The 26370-nt window shown below is 40.8% G+C and overlaps 1 protein-coding gene across 2 annotated transcripts; it reads left to right on the top strand.

The window, feature by feature from the left end:
* Nucleotides 1-5: 5 nt before the first annotated feature.
* Slc31a1 (solute carrier family 31 member 1) lies at nt 6-26185 on the top strand. 2 transcript variants are annotated; one of them, XM_087904975.1, is made up of 5 exons: nt 6-29; nt 21896-22076; nt 22496-22568; nt 24520-24688; nt 25290-26185. In XM_087904975.1, exons 2-5 carry the CDS (start codon nt 21948-21950, stop codon nt 25489-25491), a joined length of 573 nt encoding a protein of 190 aa, XP_087761101.1. In that variant the 5' UTR covers nt 6-29; nt 21896-21947; the 3' UTR covers nt 25492-26185. The 2 variants fall into 2 exon arrangements, with proteins under 2 accessions (XP_087761101.1, XP_087761100.1); XM_087904974.1 differs by lacking the exon at nt 6-29 and adding an exon at nt 111-270.
* Nucleotides 26186-26370: the final 185 nt, after the last annotated feature.

The raw sequence follows: 26370 nt of genomic DNA, 5'->3' as shown, positions 1-26370 counted from the left end.
GAGAAGGTGGAGCAAAGGCAAATGAGACGGTGAGCGCCGGGTGACGCAAGGCCTCGCCAGCCCCCCGAGAGGGTGGAGTTCCTAGGCTCTGAGGGAGGATTGGGCAGATAACCCAGGGGGCGGGTCCAGAGCGGGAATCGGTGGCCTCTGCTGCGGTCGTGGGACACGTCGAGCCGAGCAGTAGTGGCTGGGGCTTGGGAGAAGTCCAGACCGGGTGAAGGGATCCAGTTCTGAGAGGAAGGCACGGGCGGCGGAGCTCGTCCTGGAAAGGTAAGGCCTTCTCCCCTTCCTTTCCCAGTCCCAGAGTGTTCGCCGTCCTTTTCCCCTTCCGAACCAGGACCCCCCGCCGCTCCTTTTGGCTCTGTGAACCGAGAAAGAGCCCGTGACTGGAAGTCTGGGGATCTGAGCCGTGCGGCGGCCTGGCCCCTACAGCGTTACTGCTATTATGCCCTTAGGCAGGATGCTCGGGGCCTCAGTTTCCCCATTTACGCAAAGGACCGTGTGTTCACTGCTTCCATGTGCGGCTTGCCAAGGTTTTAAATCTCAGCGATCATCGAGTCCTATCCGGGTCTCTTCGTAATCAACGAATTTGCAAACAAGAAAACTAACCGCTTGGGTGACTAGTCCGAGGTCAAGCAGAGTAAAAGGGAAACCTCATCCTTTGTATCAGGGTTTAGAGAGCCGACGAGTGAAGGACAGCCCTGGCCCTTAACTTAACCGTGTGGCTTACGGCTTGGGGAAGGACACCGATTCTAAAATCTAGATAGGAGAGGTTCAGAAGAACTGAGGTATTCAGGAGGATGGATGATGGGACTTTGAAAGTAGAAAATCATCAGCTCACACTTGCTGGGCTGAGTTTTGCTGCCAAGGTTTTAAGTCAGTGTTACTTGTTGCTGACTTCTCCGCCTCTAGTCTTCACCGTGTGTGTGTGTGTGTGTGTGTGTGTGTGTACGCGCGCGCGCGTGGCGCGCGTTCTGTGTACTGTATTTCTTTGGTTAACCCGATATCATTTTTGAACGATCATGAACCAGACCTGGTTAGCCACGCTGTGGATACGCAGATAGTGTGTCCCATTGTAGCGTCCATTTCCGCAATGTCTTTGGAGTTCTTTCTCTCAGTTTTTCTTCTCAGTCAGGTTGTTCCTCTAAGTGTCCCTTACCGGATTGCTTTAGTGTTAGGATAATGTTGAAGGGATGGGTAGCTCCCTCCAGAGAACTTTGTACATCTTGGCTCTTCCCTCTTTATTATAGTTTTTGAACTACTAAGTTGTAAGTCTTCTTGCCCACAGTGGGTTCTCATTAACTTTTTTTATTAGATTGATTAACAGAATTTATCTTTGTTCCCTGGTTCCTTAATTTATTCATATCCCCCCTACCCCCTGTGACCCAAAGAGCCAGCGATGGCTCTTGTTTTTTTATAAGTAGCTTCCAGAAAGATAAAAATGCTGTACTGGCTGTGAACTGTCTGGGTTGCTTGGTCTCTTTTGTTCATTGAAGATGACTGTACTATTGTCTAAAACTCCCGGGGAGGAGGGGGAAGGGGATAAAATAACTAGAAATACTATACATTACTTATAATTTTTGTAAGTAAATTATTCCTGTTTATCTTCAGATAAAGCTGTTGGTCTGCTCCTGTGTTTATTTTACAGATTAAGATAGTTCAAGCAGTGAAATCTGACTGTTAGAGCAATGATAACTGAAATATGCAGTAGGCCTAGAGCAATAGCTCTGTTTAAATTGTGAACTTGAGTGGGTGTGGCAGGCAGGGGGGTGAATGGGTAGGTTCTAACTCTGCCCTAGGCCTGATCACTCTAGCATTAAAACATATCAGTAATATTCTCTCTCTCCCTCTCTCTCTCTCTCTCTCTCTCAGTTTTTTGGGGTTGTTTTGTTTGGTATTTTGTTGTTTTGTTTGAGACAAGGTTTCTCTATGTAGCCCCAGCTGTCCTGGAACTCCCTCTGTAGATCAGGCTGGCCTCGAACTCAGAGATCTGCCTGCCTCAGTGATGGGTATACACCTGGCATGGTTTTTTGTTTGTTTGTTTGGTTGGTTGGTTTTTGGTTTTTGGGTGGTGGTGGTGGTGTTTTTATTTTTTTGAGATGGTCTATTTATGTAGTGTCCCTAGCTTCCCCGAAACTCAATATGTAGACCAGACTGACTTCGAACGCTCACTGAGGTCCTCCTAAGAGAACGTCTGAGCTCTTTTCTTGCATTCTTGGGTGGAGGAGTTTTTTTCTCATGGATGTTTTAAATGGCTTTTCTTAGATTTTTAGTAACCCTAAAACTGGCCTGTTTGGTTATTGGACACAGTAGGCAGGCATAGTATCTGATCTTGAACTCCATTCCCAACTTGAGGAAGAGAAAGGTAGAAATGAGTCTTCCTTTCAAGCTTAGAATTGGAAATGTCGGATCCGGTGCTTCTGCAAAGCTGGTACCACTTCCTGGATTAGGATATCCAGCTTGGTACTATTGGATTGGAGTCAGGAAACCTGAGTTCCTGCCCCAGCCTTTGTAACGCATCAGAGTTTGGGCCAGGTTCCCCAAACACCTTTAAAAAGGGACAGATCAGATGTAGACACGTCTGAACCCTGAGCTCAGGTTCCAGTTCAGTGTGTTTGTTCTGTTTCTTAACCATACAACTCTGAATGTGTAGAAAATGTATTGATCATCAAGTGTGGTGGCACACCTCTTTAATCCTAACACTTGGGAAGCAGAGGTAGGTGGATCTTGAGAATTAGAGGCTAGTGTAGTCCATATAATGAGTTCCAGGTCAGCAAGGGCTACATAATGAAAATCGTACATCCATACAGAGAGAGAGTGTGAGAGACATTTCCTTAACTAGGAAGCAGCAAATTTAATAATTCCTTTCAAATCAAATTTGCAAAAAATGATAACTTTTTTATTAGGCAAGTTCATATTACGATCTTCCAGTGGTATAGAGATATGAATTGAATGTATATTTAAACTGTATATAGTATTTTATTCACTCAAGTCACTAAAAGTAGAATATATAATACAATTGGAGAAATACTACCTCAGAATCTACTGTGTGTAAAACTTTGTGTCAATTGAAAATGAACCTCTAGGAAATTATTGTAGAATATCAAAGTAGAAAGAGATTCTATCTTCTCTTCATTATAACCCGAAGGGAAACTGGCCTGAAGTTTCTTTTTTTTTTTTCTTTCCCCGAGACAGGGTTTCTCTATGTACCTTTGGAGCCTGTCCTGGAACCCTCCTGTAGACCAGGCTGGGATTAAAAGCATGTGCTACAACCACCCAGTTTCTGGATTGAAGTTTTTAAGATTAATACCAGTGCCCTAAACAGTGTTTACCATGCCTTAAACCTCAGCCAATCTGCATAACCTCACATTCTGGGGATTAATCTTTTTGTTTTTAGATTCCTCAACTACTGATATTGTAGGGTTACATAGAGGGCTTTGAAGATGAATAGAATTCCGAAAGAATGCTGGGAGGAGGTAAGGTTTTCCTGGTCGAAGGAGCAACTTTGTCAAACACAGGCAGGCACATGTTACCATGGCACTGGGGAGTGAAGCCAGGATTTTGCACAAGCTGGGCAAGCATTCTACCACTAAGCTATGTATCACCAGCCTAAAGGGGGCTTCGCAAAATTTTCCAAGACAAGAGTTGTCCTTTTACCTGCTACACTCAGGACTATGGCTTGGCTAACTAAAGTATGTTAAAGTAGGGAATCATACACATTTTACCCGTCCTATTTCAGCTTTAAGCACAAATATCCTCTGTAGGCTTTGTTGTTTTTAACCTAAAACCTCAATTTTTTTCTTGGAGTATGGTTCTCAGAGATCAACGGACTACAGGCAAATCTTACCTCAGCTGCCTGTTTTACAGTTCTATTACAACACAGCCGTGCTCATTTATTTACATATTATCTATGGTTACTTTCATCCTACAAGGTAGAGTTGTGTATCTGCAGCGAAAACGGCATGGGCCACAGTGTTTAAATGTTTAGTAATTGGTCCTTTATAGAAAGCTTATCAACCCCTGGCCTGAATCATGTATGACTGCTTTCTTCAACATACAATAACTGCTTAAGTTAAGTCACAAAGAAGCCTTACTACAAAATTTTTCTAGATATTTATGAAATTTTCTGCCAACCTTTAGAGTTTTTTCCTGCATCTAACAACGGGTTGTGGGCATCTGTGTGACTGTCTCTTACCTAGTCTAGCCAAAGCATTCAACTTCATTTTCATAGACACAACCACTAGAATGGCTCTGTAGAGTAGAAGTCATGTACTTAAGCTTTGGGGTCAGATTTCTTCACTTAATTGTATAGGCCTTCGACAAGTTGCTGAGTTTTTTCTTCTATAAAATAGGGGTAACCCATTTTCTGGAGTTCTTCTGAAGGTCATATGAGTTAATTCACATAAGGCATACAGTGCTAGAAGAATACTTACAGATAGTAAGTGCTCAGTTAGTGTTGGTGTACCTAATCTAGCAGGGATACCTGTGTCCCACAGTTTAGCTTCTAAACTATTAAAGCAATGATCCCTGGGTCTCATGCTAGGAGACAAGGAGTCTAAAGCCAGGGCCAGCCAGAGAGAACCCTTTCTCCTGGAAAGAGATTAAAACCTGTCTAACTACCTTCTAGAAGACTCAGTGCTGTGTGGAGCCACACGTTGACTGGGACTGTTAGGTAGGCCTACCTGAAACTTCACCTTCACTTCAGAATCCTGAAGGTGGACTGTAGGGGGAGGGCCAGTACTTTTTTTTTTCCCTCTTCCTGGTGTGGCCACATTGAATAAATCTCTTCCTCCTCAGTCAAATTATTCAGGGGTTCTTTTCTGAGAGTTTAAGATTAATAATATACTCAGAGAATTTAAAAAAAATTATGTAAAAGAAACCCAAAGCCATATTTGAGTTCAAGATGACAAGTTTCCAATTAGATCAGCATGAAATTATTTATACTCTAAATGACATGACTAATATTTTTGCTTGGTTTGATTTTTAGACAGGGTCTCACTGTGTATCCCCAACTATTCTGGAGCTATACAGACCAGGATTGCCTCCAAGTCAAAGATCCACCTCCCTCTACTGCCACGGCATGAGATGGTCAACATTTAAAAATCCAGTTAGTTCAGGAGTTTCTAGAGGAAAAATGTAATCTCTAGAATGTGGGGTAGTGCAGATTGACTGAGGTAAAGCATGGTAAAACACAACTTGGCACTGGGATTAATCTTAAAAACTTCAATTCAGTTTCTCTTTGGATTACAATCTAAATTTCTGGTTGATGAAAACAAAGGTTCAAGGCTGTACATAAAATGAAATGACTGTTGTAAAGCTACAATCAAATACTAGAGGTCCGTAGCTAGCTGGGATGGTGGCCTGTAATCCCAGCACTGGGAGGGCAAGGCAAGAGGGAGGAGTTCAAGATCAGAGAAGGCAAGCAGAAAACAAGCATGAGACCAGCGAGTGTGTGTGTGTTGTCTATCTGTCTGTCAAATGTTTCTGCTCTTTAGGTCATTCCTTCTCTTCTTGTTTCTAACTTGACTCTATTGTTAAGTCTTTATGTGCCAGTGCCACAAGAGGGAAAAGATGACAGGCACAGTTATCACAGAAAAATGAAACGTTTATATTGACAAGAGTTCAACTGATGTCAGATAAACCATCCAGAAAACTTTGCCTTTTAAAGTTTGCCAGACAAGCATGACTGGGGGCAGGGAATGGGGGCAGTAGAAAGTCGCTCGTGCCTGTACTCCTACATTTAGCTCTTAGCACAACAAAGCCATTTTTTAAAACAGCTTTTTAAAAAAGCTGGCCTTTGTAACAAGTTATCAAAAGTCTTATACTTATTACAGTGTGCTGTTTATCACACACACGTACACACATCTTATAGTAGGTACTGGGAAGAAAATGCTTTTGAAGTTCCATGGCTTTGGGTTGTATCATTTTATGATTTAGGTAACATCCCCCCAAGCAGAGGAGGGGCCCATCCTTAGGAATGCAAACCCTGTGGAGAAGGAAGAGGTTGAGAAGGGTCCACCCTACCTCTTTTCCTTTACACAATGGCCCTAGGGGTTTGTATAGAACCTGCTTTTGTAGGCTGAGGACATTATGCAATACAGCATGACATGGAAGTCTGCATTCAAAAAGTAAATTCAAAAAAATGGTTTGACAGTAAAACTTTAACAACCAGTGACACATTAATGGACCCTTTTTAGCCTTGTTGAGTTCTTCCCTAAATAAGTATATGTTAGAGAACTATATATTAATAACTGTCAAGTAGTTCCGAGTACTAGAATGTAGTTACTTGGTTTATAAAGTAAAGGGGAGTGCTGCTGACTATGTACCCATAATCTCAATTCCATTGTCACTTAGCTTTTTCTCTCTTTTTAGTTTTTTGTTTGTTTGTTTACTTTTTTAAGACGAGGTCTCACCATGCAGACCAGGCTGACCAGGCTCAGAAGGGCCTGCCTCTACCTCCTAAATGCTAGGATTTAAGTTGTGTGACACTATGCCCAGCCTTTGTTAGCTTTTTATCAGCTCCCATACAATCTTTATCTGTAACTAAAACATCTCAAATTATGTTGTAGTTACATGTTTCTTCTACTGTCTTTGGGATAGGGCTTCATTATGGTACCTTCATTAAGTGCATGAGCAAGAAGTATTGAATGAGGTCTGGAGAGGTGGCTCAGTGGTTAAAGCACTTGTTACTCTTGCAGAGGACCTGGGTTCAATTTCCAGCACCTCCATGGTGACTAACAACCATGTATAACTCCAATTCCAGGGAATCTGATGCCCTCTCTGACTTACATGGTACTACTTATCAGGTAGGCACATGGTACATATAATACATGTAGACGAAACATTCATACCCATAAAAATAAATAAATCTAAAATGTCTAAAATGCTAAAAGTTCTGTGCCTGGAGAGATGGGCCCATGATTAAGAGCACTGGCTGCTCTTAGGGGGACCTGGGTTTGCTTCCCTGCACCACATGGCAGCTTACAACTGCCTGTAACTCTAGTTCTAGAGCAGTGGTCCTCAGCCTTCCTGATGCTGCGACCATTTAATACAGTTCCTTATGTTGTGGTGATCCCAACCATAGAATTATTTCACTGCTACTTTATAACTCTAATTTTGCTACTGTTATGATGTGATATGCAGGATATTTGATAAGCAACCCCTGTAAACACCCAGGGGTCTCCCCTCTGGGGTCTCCAGAACCACTGTTCTGGGGGATTTGTTATCCTCTTCTGACCTCATACATAAAAAATTTTTAAAAAATTTTTTTAGAAATGTTGAGTGAGTAAACAAGTTCCTCAGGTTCACACCACTAACAGGTGCCTGGGCTCAGGTCTAGAGTACCACTCTTCCCAGTCATAGCTCAGCACCTGTTGCTTGGATACCACTTGTATACCATGAAGCCACTGTCCACATTTCACACAACTCAGTGTTTTGAGGGTTTGTTGTGCATTTGTTTTGTAACAACTTCTTACTATATTGACCAAGCTGATCTTGAACTCACAGAATTCACCTGCCTTTGCCTCTTGAGTGTTGGAACTAAAGGTCTGAACCATCATCACACCAGGAACAATTTTCTTGTTTTCAATTGTACTACCTTATGCAGTCTGATAAAATCATCTTTTGTTAATTAGTGGTTCAATGGAATATAAATTCCTATTACATAGTATATTCAATTGCAGTTTTCTATTTTAAAAAAAAGGAACAACTCAGCTGTTTTGTAATTTCTGTGTCATATCACATTCTGGGCACATCAACATTATAGCCTGGACAGTTGAAATCCTCTGCAACTAAAGAAAAATTTAAACAATTAAAGACTTTGGATTGTAGCAAGTACAGTCAGTCTTTGACTACAACAAGTAGCCAAAGAACTATTTTCCCTGTGTGTATCTGAATAGCTGGGATTCTTTAAATCAAATGACAAAAGACTATATACTTTGGGAAGTGGAGGCAGGAAGACAAGAATTCAGGGTTGTCCTCGGCTACATAGTAAGTTCAAGGCCAGCTGAACTATTTATTTACTTTTGTATACAGGTGTGGGTACAGGTATTCACATGTGTAGAGAGGTTAGAGGACATCTTTGTGGGGTCAGTTCTTTCCTTCCACCTTTCCTTGGGTCCAGGTTTGCTCAGCAAGTGCTTATGTGACAAACTTCCATCTGTGAACATAGTGCAGTACTTGGCTCCACTCAGATACTATACATAAAGCTGAAATCCTTACATAAATTATGCTTGAAATAGTTCTGAAACTGCACCCAGACTACAGTGGAGCAGTAAGAGCATAAAGAGAGTGTATCTCTTGCTTCCTTGATTCCAGGATGTGACTTAGCCAGCAGCGAATGGTAGCGGAATAGTGGGTGCAGTGCCCAGGAGATCACTCCTCAGTGGACTTGGGCCTTCTGCCGTTGCATAACTAAAGGACCTTTCCGTTTGTTTGTTGGATCAGATTTGAGTCGTGCTCTGGGGAACAAGCAAATAAAGCTTTCTAAAGGCCTCTGTGAAGATCTTCTTCATGTGGAAAGGGGAGAGTGGGCTAAAGAAAAAGAGCCTTCCACTGTTCACTGCCCAAACAGGGTACATGTGGCTCAAAAGTCCCTCCTGCTTACACTTCCCAGCAAACCATCTGGGGAAATGGGAAGGCTGTCTTACAGAGAGTCCCATTGCAGAAGCTCTCAATTCCCATTCTGCAATTCCCATTGCAGAATTCTCTAATAACATGTACATTGGTTTCCCTACTGGAAAGCATGTTAATATCATTCTCTAATAACATGTACATTGGTTTCCCTACTGGAAAGTATGTTAATATCATTCTCTAATAGCATGTACATTGGTTTCCCTACTGGAAAATAAAGGGATTGAACCTGATCATTTAATTTTAAAATTGTAAATTATGTGTATATACTTTTTCCCTTTAAATTTTTTTATAGATTATATCATACAGTGTGCTCTGCTCCCCCTACATATATCCGGATGATCATCCTATAAAGGTGGACAGACTTTCTTACTCTTAAATGGCTGTAAAGTATTTCATTTTCTGGAAATATAACTAATTTAATCAGTGAACTTGGGTTGTATTTTCAGTGTTTTGGCATCACACAGACACAGTCCTGTAGTGCATAGCTTTCTTTATACATGTAACAGTTCATATATTTGCCTTTAGGATAAATATTTTGAAGCTTGTTTCAAGGTGTTGGGACTGATAACTGAAGATGAACTTATAATTTGCAAGGTGTTAATTGACAATGTACAGTGAAAGAAAGAAAAAATAGTTTTGAAACATCTTAACTTCTATTATTTAGAGACAAAAATCTTCATTTAGAGATAAAATCTTCAGTGGAGACCTTGTATAGATAACTTTATCAGTTGTAAGGTGACAGGCACAGCTCTACACTGCCATCCTCAGTGGCCTGAGGAAGTCTCTGAAACTTTTAAGAACATTAAGGTTATTTTAATATAGGCTCAAGTTTGAAGATTAAGAAAAGTGCACAGAAGACAGATAAGCAGATGTACTTAAGCTTCCCAAAGGAAGAGAGGGTAAGCAAGATGGGCCCAACTACTCTAAGAGAGTATGTAACTAATTGTCTAAATTAGCCATGTCTCATTTTGGTGATGTCTTTAAGTGGTTGATAAGAACCATTTTTCTTTTTTTATTTGATAAGTGAGGTAGCTCTGGAGATGCCTTGGGTAGAATTATGAGCTGATAAGGTAAAACTAGGAGCAGCCACTAGGATTGCATAAGAGGGTTTAGCACATGTTCTTTTCATATGAATGGAGTTTCTGCTGGGCATTACAGACTGCACTGAGGCTACTGTATCACAGTCCTACACATTTTCTAATGCTTTTCAGTATGGCATTATTTAAGAGCTGATTTACAAAGTAATATATTATAAATTTAGAAAAAGGGAGCCAGGTAGTGGTGGCTCACACCTTTAATCCTAGCACTCGGAAGGCAGAGGCTGGTGGATCTCTGTGCATTTGAGGTCAACCTGGTCTACAAAGTGAGTGCTAGAACAGAATCCGAAGCTACACAGAGAAACCCTGTCTCGAAAAAAAAGAAAGGAAGGAAGAAAGGAAAGGGGACCATGTCCTTACACATAGGAGTCATTGTAAAGTCATGTAAAAAAGACATTCCCTTTTTATAGCAATCCACAGAGGGATTGAGATTAAAAAGAGTACTGTGCTTTACCCTCCTCTCAGATGGTGTAATAATTATGGGGTATGTATGATAACTTTCTGAACTGTGTGGCACCTTCATAGTTTTGAGGTTAGAGACCATAAAGCAGGTCAAAATTCTGCTAACATCTTTTTTTTTTTTTTTTTTTTGAGTCAGTGTCTCTTGTGGCCAGGCTGGTCTTGAATTACTTATGTAGCTGAGGGGCTTTGAACTTTTGGTCCTCCTGCTTCTGCCTCTGGAATCTCAGGCTCAGAGGCATGCATGTTGCCACATCCGGTGTTTTCCTTCATACTTAAACATAAACTGTAATTTTCTCTTTCTCTTTCCCCCTACCTTCATTCTGCTGCAAGGTGCCCAGGCCATTTCTGAAATTTGCTGTGTGTTCTTACAGCTTTAAGCCAGAACCTGTTGTTTTCTGTTGATTTTAATGGCACCTGGGGCAGAGGGTAATTGTGGGGGGGGAGTATGATCTGGCCTCTGGTCCCCTTGCAGGTCCTCGCCTTTCCTCTTCTCTGCACAAATGTCTCACACATTTCGGTGCCTCATCCCTGTATGTTACCGAGACTGACGGTTATCCTGAGGAGTTATGTGTGAGTGTGCCTGTGTTGCAATAAGTGCATGCACATATCTCTGGTTTCCAATCTGTTTCTTGGTGTTAGAGTTGAAATTTGGAACATTGTTTTGTTGACTGTGGAGGGAAATACACATAGTAGGAACAGAATAGGGGTATATCAAACATGTATCTTTTCAGTACCCCAAAAAATATCACTTTGTCTATAAACCCGTAACACTCAAAGTGAATAGATAACTTCTTTTTTTGTGACAAAGTCTCACTTGGTAGACCAGGTTGACCTTGAATTTATCTTGTAGTCCAAGCTGATAAGGACCTCATAATCCTGTCTCCTTAGCTTCCTGGTTTATTTTCAGCAACATTACTGGTGATTCTGATCCAAGTAGTCTTTGGACTGCACTTTGAGAACCACCTGAATTAGGAAGAAAGTAATTAGGATTTGTTATTTACTGTGTGTGTTATTAGGGTAGCTGTTGCTTTCATATATACATTTACACTTGGTTTTTATAATGTTGTGATGTTATTATCCCAGTTTTATGTGTTCATAGTGTTCTCACAGAGTTTTAATAACTTGTTCTGAGTTCCAGTGATGGCAGAGCTGTACACCAGTCAGCAGCTCAACTTCAGAAGCAGCAAAGGCTCTTGCTGTCTCAACTTTGGCAAAATGCATCTCGGAGGAGCTGACTATAAATAAAAGAGTGAACTGGAAAGTGCTAGGTGATCTAAGTATGTTTGATAAGTAAATGCTAAAGACCCTGAAAGGTCAGAACATCTAAAACATATCAGCTGTTACTCCAAGTGCATTTAGAAGACAGGTGTGTGTTTGCTTTATTGAAACTGCTGTTCACCTCAGCTCAGTTAAAAGCGGAACTTTTAAACTAAATAGACACTAAAGATAAATTGTTCCATCCCTTGACTAAGGGTCCTATGACCAGAAAAGTTAAATTGCCTAATGTATAAGAAAAATAATCAAAGCTAGAACTAACATTTCTAATTGTAATTACCATAAAGGTTCGGGTGGCCTTGAACTCATGGTGCCTAGGAATTTTGTAGAGAAGTGTGAGTTTGTGGGTGGGCATGGTTTTCTAGCTGTTACTGTGTGATGGAGATGCTGTTAAATATCCTGTAACGTGTGGCAGCTTGTAATGAAGGATTTCCAGCTCAAAATGTCAGTGATCCTGAGACTGAGAAGTGTTTTACACAAAATAATTCTGTGTGACAATGTTGGAACTAACATCCAAGCTTGTGGACTCAATAGTGTATATTGTCCATTGTCTTTAAAGCAGGATATTAAAGACAAACTACCTAGCAGTCTCTGATGTTAATAGGGGAGGTGTAAGCTAAACACATCCACATGAAGAGGATTACCTGACTTAGATAAGGGGGGAGAGACAGACAGACAAACATAAAAGCCAGGTAATAAATCAGTATGCCAGTTGAGGGGAAGATAGTTCCTTCCTATTGCAGCCTTGAATAAGCAAATTCCAGCTTGAGAAGCAGCAAACACCTGCAGTAGAGACACTAGTTTAACCTGCACTGCTGGTTCTTTGACCAACATCATCACCATCAAATAGCATGATTCAGATCCTGGTGGAACTTCTGCATTTGTCTTGGCTGGAAGAGTTCACTTATGCTTCTGGAATGGAGCAATACACATCCTGACATGTCTCCACAGGTGTTGGAGCAGTTATTAAAAAGTACTAAGTTTACAGAAAGGTCCATACTGTGACTTCTAAGGTTTTTCCAGGGGGTCCATTTTGCTTAAAACCAGGTGTCTTTCCTTAGCATGCCAAAAGTAAGTTTGCAGAAGAGGTTTGAAATGTTTGTGGTTGATAAGAAGGAACTTTGAAGAAATGCCTCCAGTCAACCATTTGTACCTTCTCTCACACCGTTCTCTTGGCATGTTGTCAGAAATTAGCGCAGATTGAAAAGGTCATGAAAACAGTTTAAGGTTTGTTGCTACCTAGCCCCAGTTAGGTTACTGGAAAAGGTACACTGTTTTACAGAAGTATAGCAGTCTTAGAAGTAGACCCTGAAAGATGGAGAGGACGTGTTGCCCAAGAGTTTGGAGGGGTGGGCTTCTGATGCTGAAGAAGTGATTGTCTGGAGCCCAGGAGTAATGTAAGCACAAAGGTGGGAACAGAGCTGTTGATGGTGAAATCCAGAGATGGCCGGATCTTCTAACTTACAGAGAATGGGCTAGTTGTGCAGCTTCTAGCAAAGGGGCCTCATCTATCTAGTAAGCATTGAACAGGCCAGTGAGGCTCTCTGTGCCTTGGTTCCTCCATCCTGAAAAGATACTGTGTTTGAGTTTCAGAAAGGATTTTTTTATGTGCATTGGTGTTTTGCCTGCATGTATGTCTGTGTAAGGGATGATCTTTGTGTTCCAGACAGTTGTGAGCCTTCAATGGGTGCTCGGAATTGAACCAGGTCCTCTGGAAGAGCAGTCAGTTGTCTTAACCTCTGAGACACCTCTCCATCCCCCAGAAAGGATTTTTTTTTTAACATTTATTCGGGTTCTATGCAATTATTTATTTAGCAAATGTACTGAGTACATTTAAGTTGATCTAGTCTGACAGTTCTCTCATTTCCTCTGTTGTTTATGTGTTCCCTGTCAAGGTATAGGACCCTGGGTTCAGTTCCACCACTCCAGAAAATAATGAATTACCTGCAAAGTCCCTGTCCTCAATTTAACTTGGGTCCAAAGTAAGGCTAACGAACTTGCTTATGGTACTTCTATATCAACTACAGTTTGCTACTACTTAAGATAAAGCTATTGAATAGTTTTGAAGCATATCAGATACTATATAACATGTCAGATTCATTAATGTAATAAAGAAGAAATTAAGTATACTCTTTTTTTCATTCAAAAATTTTCACTTTCTCCCCTCCTCCCGTTCCTCTTCCACTCCCCTACTCACCCTCCTCCCTTCCCCACTCTCCTTAAGAGAGGGCAGGAAACCCTGCCCTGTGGGAAGTCCAAGGCCCTCCCCCCTACATCCAGGCCTAGGAAGCTTTGTCCAAATAGACTAGGGTCCCAAAAAGCCAGTACATGCAGTAGAAACAAGTCCCAGTACCTTTAGCAATGACTTCTCAGTCAGCCCCCATTGTCAGCCTCATTCAGAGAGACCTGTTTGATCGCATGCTCATTCAGTCTCGGTCCATCTGGATTTGGTGAGCTCCTATTAGAACAGGCACACTGTCTCAGTGGGTGGACCAACCCCTCGAGGTCCAGACTTCCTTGCTCATCTTCTCCCTCCTTCTGCTCTTCAACTGGACCTTGGGAGCTCAGTCCATTGCTCTGATGAGGGTCTCTGTCTCTATCTCCATTCGTCGCTGGGCAAAGATTCTATGGTGATATTCAAGATAATCATCAGTGTGATAGTTGGGCAAGGCCAGTTCAGTCACCCTCTCCTCTGCTGCCCACGGACCTAGCTGGGGACATTAAGGAAGCCAGGTGTGGTGGCACACTTCTTTAATATTAGCACACAGGAGCCAGACGCAGGATGATCTCTGAGTTCAAGGCCAGCCAGAGTTGTGTGGTGAGATCATCTCAAAAAAAAAAAATTATTTATGAAGATTTTTTATTATAATTTATTACCGTATTCAGGGTGTTAAAATGTAGGCAATCCAAACGTAAATAAGCATGGTGCTCCCTGGAGTTACAGTCCAGTAGTAAGAGTACTAGAAGCGTTCTGTCCTACTAGATACAAGTAGGAATGGAGAATGAGGCTTTACTGTGGGTAGGTTTCCACTAATAATATACTGTCTTGTTTTTACGGTTAAGAAAAATGAACCTCTAAAGTACAAAACAATTTTCATAGTAAACTAACTACCAAGTCTCATGTTTAAACTAGTTTTGTTTTTTTTTCCTCTCCTATGTTTTGTTACTTATGTGGTTGTTGTACCATCCACTCATGTTTGTCCAGAATGCATAAGTGTTGTGGGGACTGGACAGGAGCATTTTAAACACTGTTTGACATTGCCGTGATTTCTCTCATGTAATTCCTCATGCAGTCAGTCCCCAGCATCTGTCTTGCCCCAACAGGTTTTCTACCTGGCTTGTTCAGTCTGAACAGCTTAATACTAGGGCGATGTGGGCTGATGACGTTTATGACATGAGAAGGTGACCTTCAGCTAATAGCCAGAAAAGGTATTTTTTGTCTCTTTCAAATTAGAATCAGATCACAGGTTTGCTGTCCATAGACAGAATAAGATTTGGAGACAAGGAAAGTCGAATTACTGTTCTTGCTGAATAGATATTCCTAGCCAAGAGCCTCCATCTAGGTAGAAGAGCCACTAATTGATAGCTACTGTTTTATGATTTTAAAAACCTGTCAATCCATGCAGCATTTCTTGTTTGCCTAGATTACTGGCCACTTTTATAAAGAAAAACCGGAGTCTAATTGTTTAAAGTGGTTTTCTCCTTTATGTGTCTGGTGGTTGGTTACTTTTGATGCACCCTGGGAGTCTAATGTATAAGTAACGCAGCCACATGAATTCTCCTGTTGTCTGAATGTGAACAGTGGAAAAGTGCTTTCAGGGACCCCGCAGGTGACAGAAGTAACGCTTTCTGTGACGTGGTGAAGACAGAGAAAATAGCACAGTGATGGTGATCACTGAAGTCATCCTTAACCCATTCTGGCATCTCTCTCAGCCCAACCAGTACTGTGGACAGAAGCACAATTTATAGGTGACCCTTGGCCTTGTTTTTATTATCAGCCAACAAATAGAATGAACCTTGTTTCTCTTGCGGTTTTCTTTTCTTAATGTTTGCAACAGGATCTCATGGTATAGCTCTGGCATTCACTATGTGACCAGGTTAGTCTTCAATTTACAAAGATCTGCCTACCTCTGTCTCCCAAGTGCTGGGATTAAAGGCCTGAGCCACCAGGACCGGCTCATTGGGGAATTTTTTGAAATATGAAAAGCTAAGAGAGAAGTGTGTGTGTCTGTGTGTGTGTGTCTGTGTGTGTGTGTGTGTGTGTGTGTGAGAGAGAGAGAGAGAGAGAGAGAGAGAGAGAGAGAGAAACTTTTTGAAGAGTATGAAAAGCTAAGAGAGAAGAGAGAGAGAGATTTTCATAAAACCACCAAGAGAATTTAAAGTTTAGCCATTGGAAAGGTCCCCTAAAGTCTGTCCTCAAAGGTCATCTGTCGAAGAGTAGATCAATCTTTAATACAAGGAGATTTTGAAAGGCACTTGAAGCAGTCAGTCCAATAGGATATATGCTAGTCCTTACAGGTCATCAGAAGGTATTACTTGCACAGCTAAACTGGTTACTTGATCATGTGAACATAGTCCATAAACATGAATTCTTATTTATTGTAGTTTAATATGTTTGGCCTTGAGTTTCTCATCTTTTTTTGCCAAAAGCAGGAAAGCTGAGTGTCTATTTTATGTTTTACCAGTCTAAAAGGAAACATAAATCATTTTATGAATAAAAGCCTTCTTTATTTTCCTTGACATGTAAGTCGGAAAAGGCCTAGGCAGTCTCCAGAAAAACTGTCCAAGACTCTGGATTACATCTGCCTAGGCTTTGTAGAGAACCTGCATGCCAAGTATAATTACTTCCTTATTGCCTTCTGTGAGTCCAAAGGAGTGTTTCTCCTCCATCATTGTGTAATGCCAGGACACCTATTAGAAATGCAGGGAGTGCTGAGGCTCAGAATGCCATCAGGATTTAGCCTTCTTGTTGCATTCTAGCTTCTGTCCAAAATTTCATTTTTATTTTGCTAGAGATTCTAGGATTTGCAGAGTCTGACGTTTTAAGCATTGTGTTTTACTTAACTTGGCTTGGTTTTTTGAGACTTGGTAGCTCAAGGCTGACCTGAAACTTGTGATCTGCCTCCCAAGTGTTAGGATTACAGGTCTGTCTGTACTGTGACCTGCCTTGAGATAATCTTTTAGGTGAGTCTTTGGTAGAGAAGATAGGGAAAACTGCCTTTTTCTGATAGGTCTTAGGGGTAAACTGACTGAATTGTAATAAAAAGAAATTGTATAAACACTTGTAACGAGTCTTTCTCTGTCCTGCTAGCTAAGTATTCCTCAACAAACTCCTCTGCTTAGATGCAGGAAAGAAGGACACAGAAAAAAAAAAAAAACAGCAGGACTACCCAGCATAGACACTACAGGTATTTATTTAAATAATGTAGGTGTTTATTTAAAATACAAGTGACGGGGTACAGACCATTGTCCCACAGCACTCCCCCCCTTTTTTTTAAACAAGAACTCTGAATCGAATCTCCTTTGTTTATCTTTCTGTCCCTTATCCATAACAACTTGTAACCAACATTCTAAACAAAGGGAAACATCCATAATCCATTTTTTTAGGAATGTGGGCATAGTTTTCCAGGCCACTTCCTGCTGATTGGGGGCACTGATAATCTTTTTTTTTTAAGCTTTATTTGTTTATTGTGTGCACAGTGTTCTGCCTGCATACCAGAAAAAGGCGCCAGATCAAATTACAGATGGTTGTGAACCACCGTGTGGTTGCTGGGAATTGAACTCAGGACCTCCGAAAGAGAGGCTAGTGCTCTAAACCTCTGAGCCAACTCTCCAGCCCCAACACTGATAATCTTATGGGGACCTAAAGAATTAGAATTATGATCAAGTCCTGACTGGAGTATCCTGTGAGGCTTGATCATTTCCTCATCGTCAGGACATCTCTAAAGGTACTCCTGAGAAGCTGAGTAGAGCTTTCTTGGCGGTTATATGGACTAGGTTCCTTGAAAATCTGTGCCATGTTTTGTTTTGAAGTCAGTTCTTAGACTGTTTTGTATTTCCTTAACAATCCAAGTTGTCCATACTAGGAGCTTAACACATGCCTGCTGTTAAGTTGCTTTTACATTTTCTAATACAAATGTGTTTTTCTAGTAGGGGGGCCCACTTGAATTCTATTAAAGAACTGGCTTATTCTGAATGGCAGCAATATAAATAAAAGTACAGTATTTCTGTTCTTTCTGCTGTCTTATAAAGAGCCTAGTAACATAACATTATTGCAAGTAGATTTTATCAGTTAAGAATCAAGGATTTTGTTTGTTTTTCAGTTCTATCCATGTTTTGTTATTTCTTTTTTATAAATAACATGTAAACCTGAAGAAATGATAGAGAATAAGGAGCAAAGAGAAAGTTGAGTTTTAGCATGTAATTAACATATGCTCATAGTGTGTCCAAACACTATGAGCATTATCAATGCTTATGGCAGAGATTTAAAGTTCCGCCTCTTACTCATCATTGCCCTCCCTCAGGTTCTACTAATTGCTTTATAATGGAGAACTTGATTCCATAAAATGTATACCAATTGCTTTGTGGACCTTGAGCCCAGTTCTTAGAAATAGGTGGTGAGGGTGAAACTAAATTACAGAAAGCAATTCTTAGAGAGCAGGCTGCTGTGGAGCTTGGAAGACATGACATGAATAAGTCAAACAGCCAACCAGCCCGGATTACATAAGGTCAAACCACTCAGAGCCTTGTGTGCCTCTGGGTTCTGACTTACTCTTCTTCTGTCAGTATCTATTTTCGTTCTAGAATAAACCGAGCTTGGATCAACTTTAAACTATCAGAGGAAAACCAACAAATACCATTTTGGTGCCTATGAATAGAATTTCTGTTCTAGAGGGAATGAATGGGTTAAGTGTGTTTGGTTTGGTTTTGTTTTCTTCTTGTTGTTGTTGTTTTGGTTTTTTTGTTGTTTTTTGTTTGGTTGGTTTTTTTGTGTATACAATCGGTTATCCAGACACATGGCTGAAAAGCTAAGTTGGCAGAAAAAAATATAGACTGGCATCTACATATTATGATTTAAAATTTAAGGGAACTGGAGAGGTGGCTTAATGGTTAAGAGCACTGGTTGCTCTTGCAGAGGACCTAAGTTCAATTCCCAGCACCCACACAGTGGCTCACAGCCACTTTATGTCCTGTTCCGGGGGATCTGATGCCCTCTTCTGACCTCCACAGGGACCATGCACACATGTGAACATACATACATGAACATACATTCAGGGCAAAACATTCATACAGTAAAAGTAAATAAAGATACAGAATTTTTAAAAAATAAATAAAACGACGTTTGTTTTTGTCGTGCTGGTGTTTAATATTAGGGGCCTCAGCAGTGCTAGGCAAGAGCTCTGTCACTGAGCTATAAACTCCAGCCTTATATATTGTGTTTCCATAGATAATAATTTCTGTGATCTTTCTGATATATATATATTAATTATATATAGTATAAATTATATATGTATATAATTTTGGTTTGACATAGACCTGTGGGATTTTTCCTAATCTCACCCAGTCACTGTTAGGGTCAAATTCAGAGCCCTCACACATGCAAAGCAAATTCTGTCCCTGAGCTATAGCAATCAGAAGAAGCTTAGTGAATACAATGGTGCACCAGGTTGGAGTTTCAGCTACACTGTTTATATGATGATTTCCTCCTTGTCAAGACCCCACTGGGTAAGCCTTGCAGAAGGTTCCCATTACAGAAGTCTATTGTGTACTACAAGAAAAACAAGCTGGTTCTCTTCCTGCTCTCTTCCCTAAAGTGGATGAATGTGAACCGCAGCCTACACACATGGCACTGTGGAGCAGGTGCAGTTTAGAGCTTTTCTTGAGCTTTGAACGCTTGAATTCCTAGGGCACTGATCTGTCTGAAGGGTTTCTGATAATGTGCACCATTACACAGATTTCTCTAATTGATACATGGAGCTTGAATGAAAGAAAAGCTACAGGTCCTCAAATATTATTACTGAAAACAGTGTTATCTGAGTTCAAAGAAATAAGGGTGTAGGACTCAAGTAGTTTGTAGTGCTGTGCTCTGCTCTTTAAAGAGACCACATCATGAGGTGTGCCTGCTCAGCTTCCCCTTCCACTCTTCAGTCTAAAGAAAGACTGGTCTGACTCATTTCTTTATCTCCCCTGCCTGTCCATGACCTGGATTCCTGTCGATAACACAGAATGAAGTTATCTTTTATGTTTTTCTAATCTTATCATTTTCCAGCCTTGCACTGAAAGAAAATAAAATTTATAACTTCTGTTTGCATGTCTATATTAGTCCTTCTGACTCCTCTTTTATTTTATTTATTTATTTTTGGTTTTTCAAGACAGGGTTTCTCTGTAGTTTTGGAGCCTGTCCTGGAATTAGCTCTTGTAAACCAGACTAGCCTAGAACTCACAGAAAGCAGCATGCCTCTGCCTCCTGCTGTGATTAAAGGCCTGCACCTCCACCACCTGGCCATAATTTCCTTTTTTAAAGGAAAACTGCTAACTGCTGACCAATTTTGTCTCATCATTGGCATTTGTGGGCTCACTATTTTATATGTTGTTATTTGGTATTTATTATAAAATTTTCATGAGCAAAACTGCTGCTCAACATCTTAATACCATAACAGTGGTTAAGAGGACTAGGTAGATTGTCAACTCTATAATGATAATGTAGAGTCTAGAATGACAGTTACTGAAGTTGAAAGTGGAACTTTGATTATGCCTGTGTGATAGAATTATGTAAGCCTACTGTTATAGAGTCATGGGATAGGAGTTGAGGCAAAGGTGGCTTCAAAACTTGTGTTCTTGAGTTAGACATGTAGTTTTCTGGCTGTAAATTTCCTAGTTGAGCTGCTTGTCTTCTCCACATCTTAGCGATGTCATGCTACCCTGTTTATTCATTCCTTCGTGGTGCTAATTACACCATGAAATTATTCTGTTCACTTCTCTCCTTATCAAGTACTTCACTTATCTGCTGTTGAACTTAGTACTTAGCCCTGAGTTTGGCCCCTGGTAGGAGCTTGAGTCATCAGAAGCATACTCAGACTCAAGATCTTGGATACCTAATTGGAATTTCTTTTTTGAGACAGGGTCTCACTTGTAGCCCAGGCTTACCTCAGACTCTGACTATTTCTCCCTCAACCTCCTGATGCTGAAATTACAGGCCTGCACCATCATGCCCTGCTCCTATTTTGAATTTCTTCTACATCCTGGAGTTGAGGAACACAGACAGAGATTTCAGGAGCTGAAATCTGAAATCTGACAGGTGGCTCAGAGGATAAACAAGCTTGCTGTTCTCTCATAAGGCCCAGGATCTATTCCCAGCACCCACACGCTAGCTCATACCCATCTGTAATTCCAGTTCCAAGGAATCCAACACCCTCTTCTGGCTTCCTCTTGCACTGCACACAAGTGATACACATTCATACATACACACAAAACACTCATACAAATAAAAGTAAATGCAAATTAGAAAAAAGATAGGTTTTTACAGTCAGTGGTGATGCACACCTTTAATCCCAGCACTCAGGAAGCAGAGGAAGACAGATCTCAGAGTTCAGGGCCAGCCTGATCTACATAGTGAGCTCCAGGACATCCAGGGCTACACAGACAGACTAAACCCTGTCTTTTTAAAAAAAAAAAAAAAAGATAGGTTTTATGAACATATCTCCCTCTGCACATTGTGTCCCAACTTCCCAGTCCCCTTCCCACACAGCAGCTATGGGAATTACTGTGCGTTGACTCATGTTGACTTCTGCAGTAAAGCATTAACGTGGTGCAAAGATATAAGGCTGAATATGCAGTGTCTAAACTTAACTTAATATAGACCTTACAATTATACCTTGTTTTTCGTGTTCTTAACTCTGATGTCCTGGTGGGACTAAAATTGTGTCTGATGGCTGGGCACATTCCTTGCCTGAGGCCACAGCAGACCTTTCTCCAGAGCTCAAAACTGATTGTCCTCTAAGTGGTATCCAAATATCGTGGTTAAACACAGGCCATCCCAATTAGGAGAATTATCTGAGGTTGTGGCTTTCTATCTACTCATGTTTTTGATTAGAAAGCCTTAGAGCAGTCACATTTTGTTAATGGCTCCCACTTATAAATTATTTCAAATTATCTATTTCCTGTACTCTGAAGAGGCTTTTTTCCTCTACCTTATATTTAAATTGAACACACATTAAACCTGTGTCTTAAAGGAGTAGTCCTACAGAATAAGGAATGGGTGTGTCAAGCCTTCAGTACAAGCCCTTTGTCCTTCGTCTCAGGTGATCTCTAGTAGTCCAAGTTACTTCTGTATCTCAGAAGGCATTTGTTCACTGGGCAAAGTTCTATATAGACAAAGTGTTTATCAAGAAAATATGTCCTTAATATATAATTGTTTTTCTTAAAAGACTTTTCTGCTGACTGTCATCTTTTTCTGGAAAACTGGATCCTTCCAACCATATGGGGATGAACCATATGGGGATGACCCATATGGGGATGACCCACATGGACAGCAACAGCACCATGCCACCTCATCATCACCCAACCACCTCGCCCTCACACTCCCACGGTGGAGAAGGCATGATGATGGTAAGTGTCCTTGCCCACACACTTGGATAATAGAAACATGGGATTTTAGCACTGGGGGGTTATCAAAGAGGGAAACCAAAGCAGATCCTCCCCCCGCAAGTCAAGTGATCTGCCTGTATTCATGTGGCAACATACAAAGTGACACCAGAACCAAGACTTTTAGAATTATTTCTTTAATAGTTTCTTTTGAAATTCACCCTTCCCTAAATTAAGTCCTGGTGTTTCTGTTTTATATAGAAAAGAGAAAAGGACATGAGATGGGGTGAGGTGTGGGGGAACTCTCAGTGCCCATAATAGTAAAGTTTCCCACTGCTTCAAGTATTCTTCTTGTCTAGATGTGTTACTGTAAGGCTCTTTGCCCAAGATTCTCATTAGGGTCTTCAATCTTCTCTGACTGACTTGTTTTGGTTTTCTGGCAGCCTATGACCTTCCACTTTGACTTTAAGAATGTGGAACTCTTGTTCTCTGGTTTGGTAATCAACACACCTGGAGGTGAGTAACCATCAGGTCATCTTTGAAGATAACGGTCACATGGGAGATGGTGACACAGATTTGGGAGTCAGCAGCTCTTTCTGTGCTTGACCAGATCGCTGTGGCTGCTCCATACACATGTGCTCCATACACATGTGCTCCACACACATGTGCTCCATACACATGTGCTCCACACACATGTGCTCCATACACATGTGCTCCACACACATGTGCTCCATACACATGTGCTCCATACACATGTGCTCCACACACATGTGCTCCATACACATGTGCTCCACACACATGTGCTCCATACACATGTGCTCCACACACATGTGCTCCACACACATGTGCTCCACACACATGTGCTCCATACACATGTGCTCCATACACATGTGCTCCATACACATGTGCTCCATACACATGTGCTCCATACACATGTGCTCCATACACATGTGCTCCATACCCATCATGGTTCCTACTCCCTAGTCAGAAGATGGAATACATACTGTTGTTTTTGATACTCCAGCAAGCTTCCTTAAATTAATATGTATGTTTTGGAGCACTGAAAAATAATTAAAATGCCAGATAAAGATCTTCTACAGTCCTTTTCTTGTTTGCTAAGTTGTTATTTGTCCTAAGCCTAAGACGAGAAGCATATCAAATACTACAGTGTAACCCTAGGTTAAAAACTGTTAGTCTTGGCAGGTATGGTAGTGAGTACCTTTAATCTCAGCACTTGAGAGGCAGGAGGATGTTTTAGAGTTCAAGGCCAGCGTACTCTACATAGAGAATTCAAGGATAGCCAGACTACATAGACACTGCCTCAAAAAAGTATTGACCTCACAACTGCCTGTTTACAGATAAATAAGCCTCATATCTGTAATCACACGGTTAGTATGACAGAGAGAAAACATGTACCATTCTAGAACTCTCTAAACCAGTGTTTTCTCTGCTACATCATGTTTCTGATACATGGTATATCATAGTCACTCTTTTTATGGTAGCTGTCACCTACCTTTTTGTATCTGTCATGTATTGGTATGCTTTTACATTTAAATGCAATCACATGAGCTTAATGGTCACTTAAACTGCTTTAGGTACCAAGCTTATTTCTGAACTAAACCAATTTGATTTTGGAGAAGGTGGCAGAAGCATTTACTTCAAGTATTATGTTAAATATAAATTAGTCATAGAAATACATTCATCTGGGACTGGAGAGGTGGCTCAGAGGTTAAGAGCACTGACTGCTCTTCCAGAGGTCCTGAGTTCAATTCCTATCAACCACATGGTGACTCACAACCATCTGTAATGAGATCTAGTGCCCTCTCCTGGCCTATAGGGATATATGTAGGCAGAATACTGTCTACATAATAAGTAAATAAATTTTTGAAAAAAAAAAGAAATTCATCTTATTCTTCACTATATATATATATATATTCATCTTATTCTTCACTATATATATATTTAAGATATATATATCTTAAAATGCCTACTCAAAATATAGGAGTAGCACTTTTTAAAACAGGTTGTTTTAGCTGGCTGTGGCATTACATACCTGTAATCCCAGTGCTCAGGAGGCAGAGAGAGGAGAATCTCCAGAAGATCAAGATCAACCTAGGCCACACAACAAAGCCCTGTTAAACAACAAAACAACAGCTGGCTATTCTTTTTTTCAGAATTCTAGATAATGTTTTTGGATATAATCAGAAAGTAAATATGTTCTTGAGCAGAGACGGTGATTTTTCAATAACATCTTATCTCTGCTGAGTGGGTAAAGAGGCAACCATCCAGTTATTCACAAACTAAGACTAATGCTTTTTCCATTTTGTTTGTTTTGAGATAGTTACTTGTCATGTAGCTCAGGCTGACTGTACTCATAATCCTGAGCACAGGCGGGTGCCACTGTACCCAGCAGCACACTGACTGATAACTTTGACTGTACCATTACCTCCTCTCCTTCCTTCCTTAGAGATGGCTGGAGCTTTCGTAGCAGTGTTTTTACTAGCAATGTTTTATGAAGGACTCAAGATAGCCAGAGAAGGTCTGCTGCGTAAGTCTCAAGTCAGCATTCGCTACAATTCCATGCCTGTCCCAGGACCAAACGGAACCGTCCTCATGGAGACACACAAGACTGTCGGGTAAGATGGAGCAGATCCAAATGAAAGTTCTAAAGAGCTGTCTTATACTGTAAAAACGCACGTATTTTTTTTTCTTCCTGAGTTAGTGATTCCATGTAACTTTAGAAGTTCCCATTTGTGGGTTATTGGACTCGCAGTCTGCAAAGCTACATACATGTTGTTCTAAGTTGCAAGTGTTTTCCACTTTGGGAGAAGTTGAAAGGAATCCAATTTTTTAAATGTTTGCTAAATAGTAGTGGTCATTTTAAGAATGTATAGTCAAGATAGAAAAAGAATGGCTGAATGCAATTGATTCCTTTCTGTCAAAAGTTAAATCTAGTCAAGTATGATGTATGCCTGTAATCCCAGCACTCTGTGAAAGCTGGAGGATCAGAATTCAAGGCCATTCTTGGCTACATAGTGAATCTGAGACCAGCTTGAGGAAAACTGAAAGTTCTGTCTTGCCAAATACACACGCGTGTGCACACACAAGCATGCACACTGAGTTTCCAGGACATCTGTGATGCAGTCCAGTGGAAAGCTGTGCTCACAGCTGCAGCTAGCTGTTCTCTTGACCTGCAGACTCCCAAGTCTGACTTTCCTGTCTCTGTTTACTCCCCAGGCAGCAGATGCTGAGCTTCCCCCACCTCCTGCAGACAGTGCTGCACATTATCCAGGTAGTCATCAGCTACTTCCTCATGCTCATCTTCATGACCTACAATGGGTACCTATGCATCGCAGTAGCAGCGGGGGCTGGGACAGGATACTTTCTCTTCAGCTGGAAGAAGGCAGTGGTAGTGGACATCACAGAGCATTGCCATTAACATCAGACTCCACATGTGGCCTTATCGATTGCTGTAGGAAGCATCTTGGAACTGAAAGATATGATTCCCCCTCCAATCATCCCTTCTCTCTTCTATCTCTATGCACACACACTTACTGAATAGAGGCTTAGTTGACAGTCTCTGAGTAGTGGTTCTTCTAGTAAGATGAAATTGACATTTCTCTTCAGAAGTCACCTGTGGGATGTCTTCTCCCTCCTAATCCTGAGCTTTGTCTAATCCAGGTAGCTCTTTAGTTAATGACATGGTTATTTGCTTTTTATTTTTCTGTTTTGGGTGTTTTGTGTATTTTTGTTTTAAATAGATAATATGTGGGTGGAATTCTGAGTCAGTGATAGAAAAGGATTTTAACTTCAAACAGGACTGATGGTAATTAGGGACATCTCACCCAACTCGGGGCTTCAGTTTCATAGTAGAAAATAATCTCATCTTAACTCAGTGAGTTCTCTAGGTGTGATGTGTTACACCAAAATACTAGTAGAGTGTGGAGAGTGATTAGGGACTAAATACAGTCATCGAGTTTGTGGAGTGTGTAATCTTACTCTCTTATCAACTTGTGTTTCCACGTAACACTGTGATTAGAAATGAACTTACCAATCAAAACAAAAACAGAACAATCAATTTGAGACTATAGAAATAGAGATTGTTAAATAAAACCATTGGCATTTTTCTTTGACTCAGACATTTGTTTGTCCCAAATGAACAAAGCAAAAGTTTGTAATTTTTTTCCTATTATTGTGTGTTTCCCTTGAAACAAATGATTTTCAAACTTTAGAATGTTTCAGAGTCACCCAGAGTGCTTCTTGTTAAGATAATACTTGGTGAACTTCAACCCTAGTGCTACCAAATTTGGCATTTCTA

This window comes from Myodes glareolus, chromosome 3 (genome assembly GCF_982192425.1).
Source record: "Myodes glareolus chromosome 3, mMyoGla1.1, whole genome shotgun sequence".
In the NCBI taxonomy this organism is placed as follows: Eukaryota; Metazoa; Chordata; class Mammalia; order Rodentia; family Cricetidae; genus Myodes; species Myodes glareolus.
This window is presented reverse-complemented; position numbering and strand designations above follow the sequence as displayed.

Bases quoted from the DNA above. Each gene is read 5' to 3' on its own strand.
- Slc31a1 (XM_087904975.1), top strand. From the start codon at position 21,948: ATGGGGATGAACCATATGGGGATGACCCATATGGGGATGACCCACATG. The intron at 22,077-22,495 runs GTAAGTGTCCTT...GTTTTCTGGCAG, and splicing joins GTGGAGAAGGCATGATGATG to CCTATGACCTTCCACTTTGA. The intron at 22,569-24,519 runs GTGAGTAACCAT...TTCCTTCCTTAG, and splicing joins GGTAATCAACACACCTGGAG to AGATGGCTGGAGCTTTCGTA.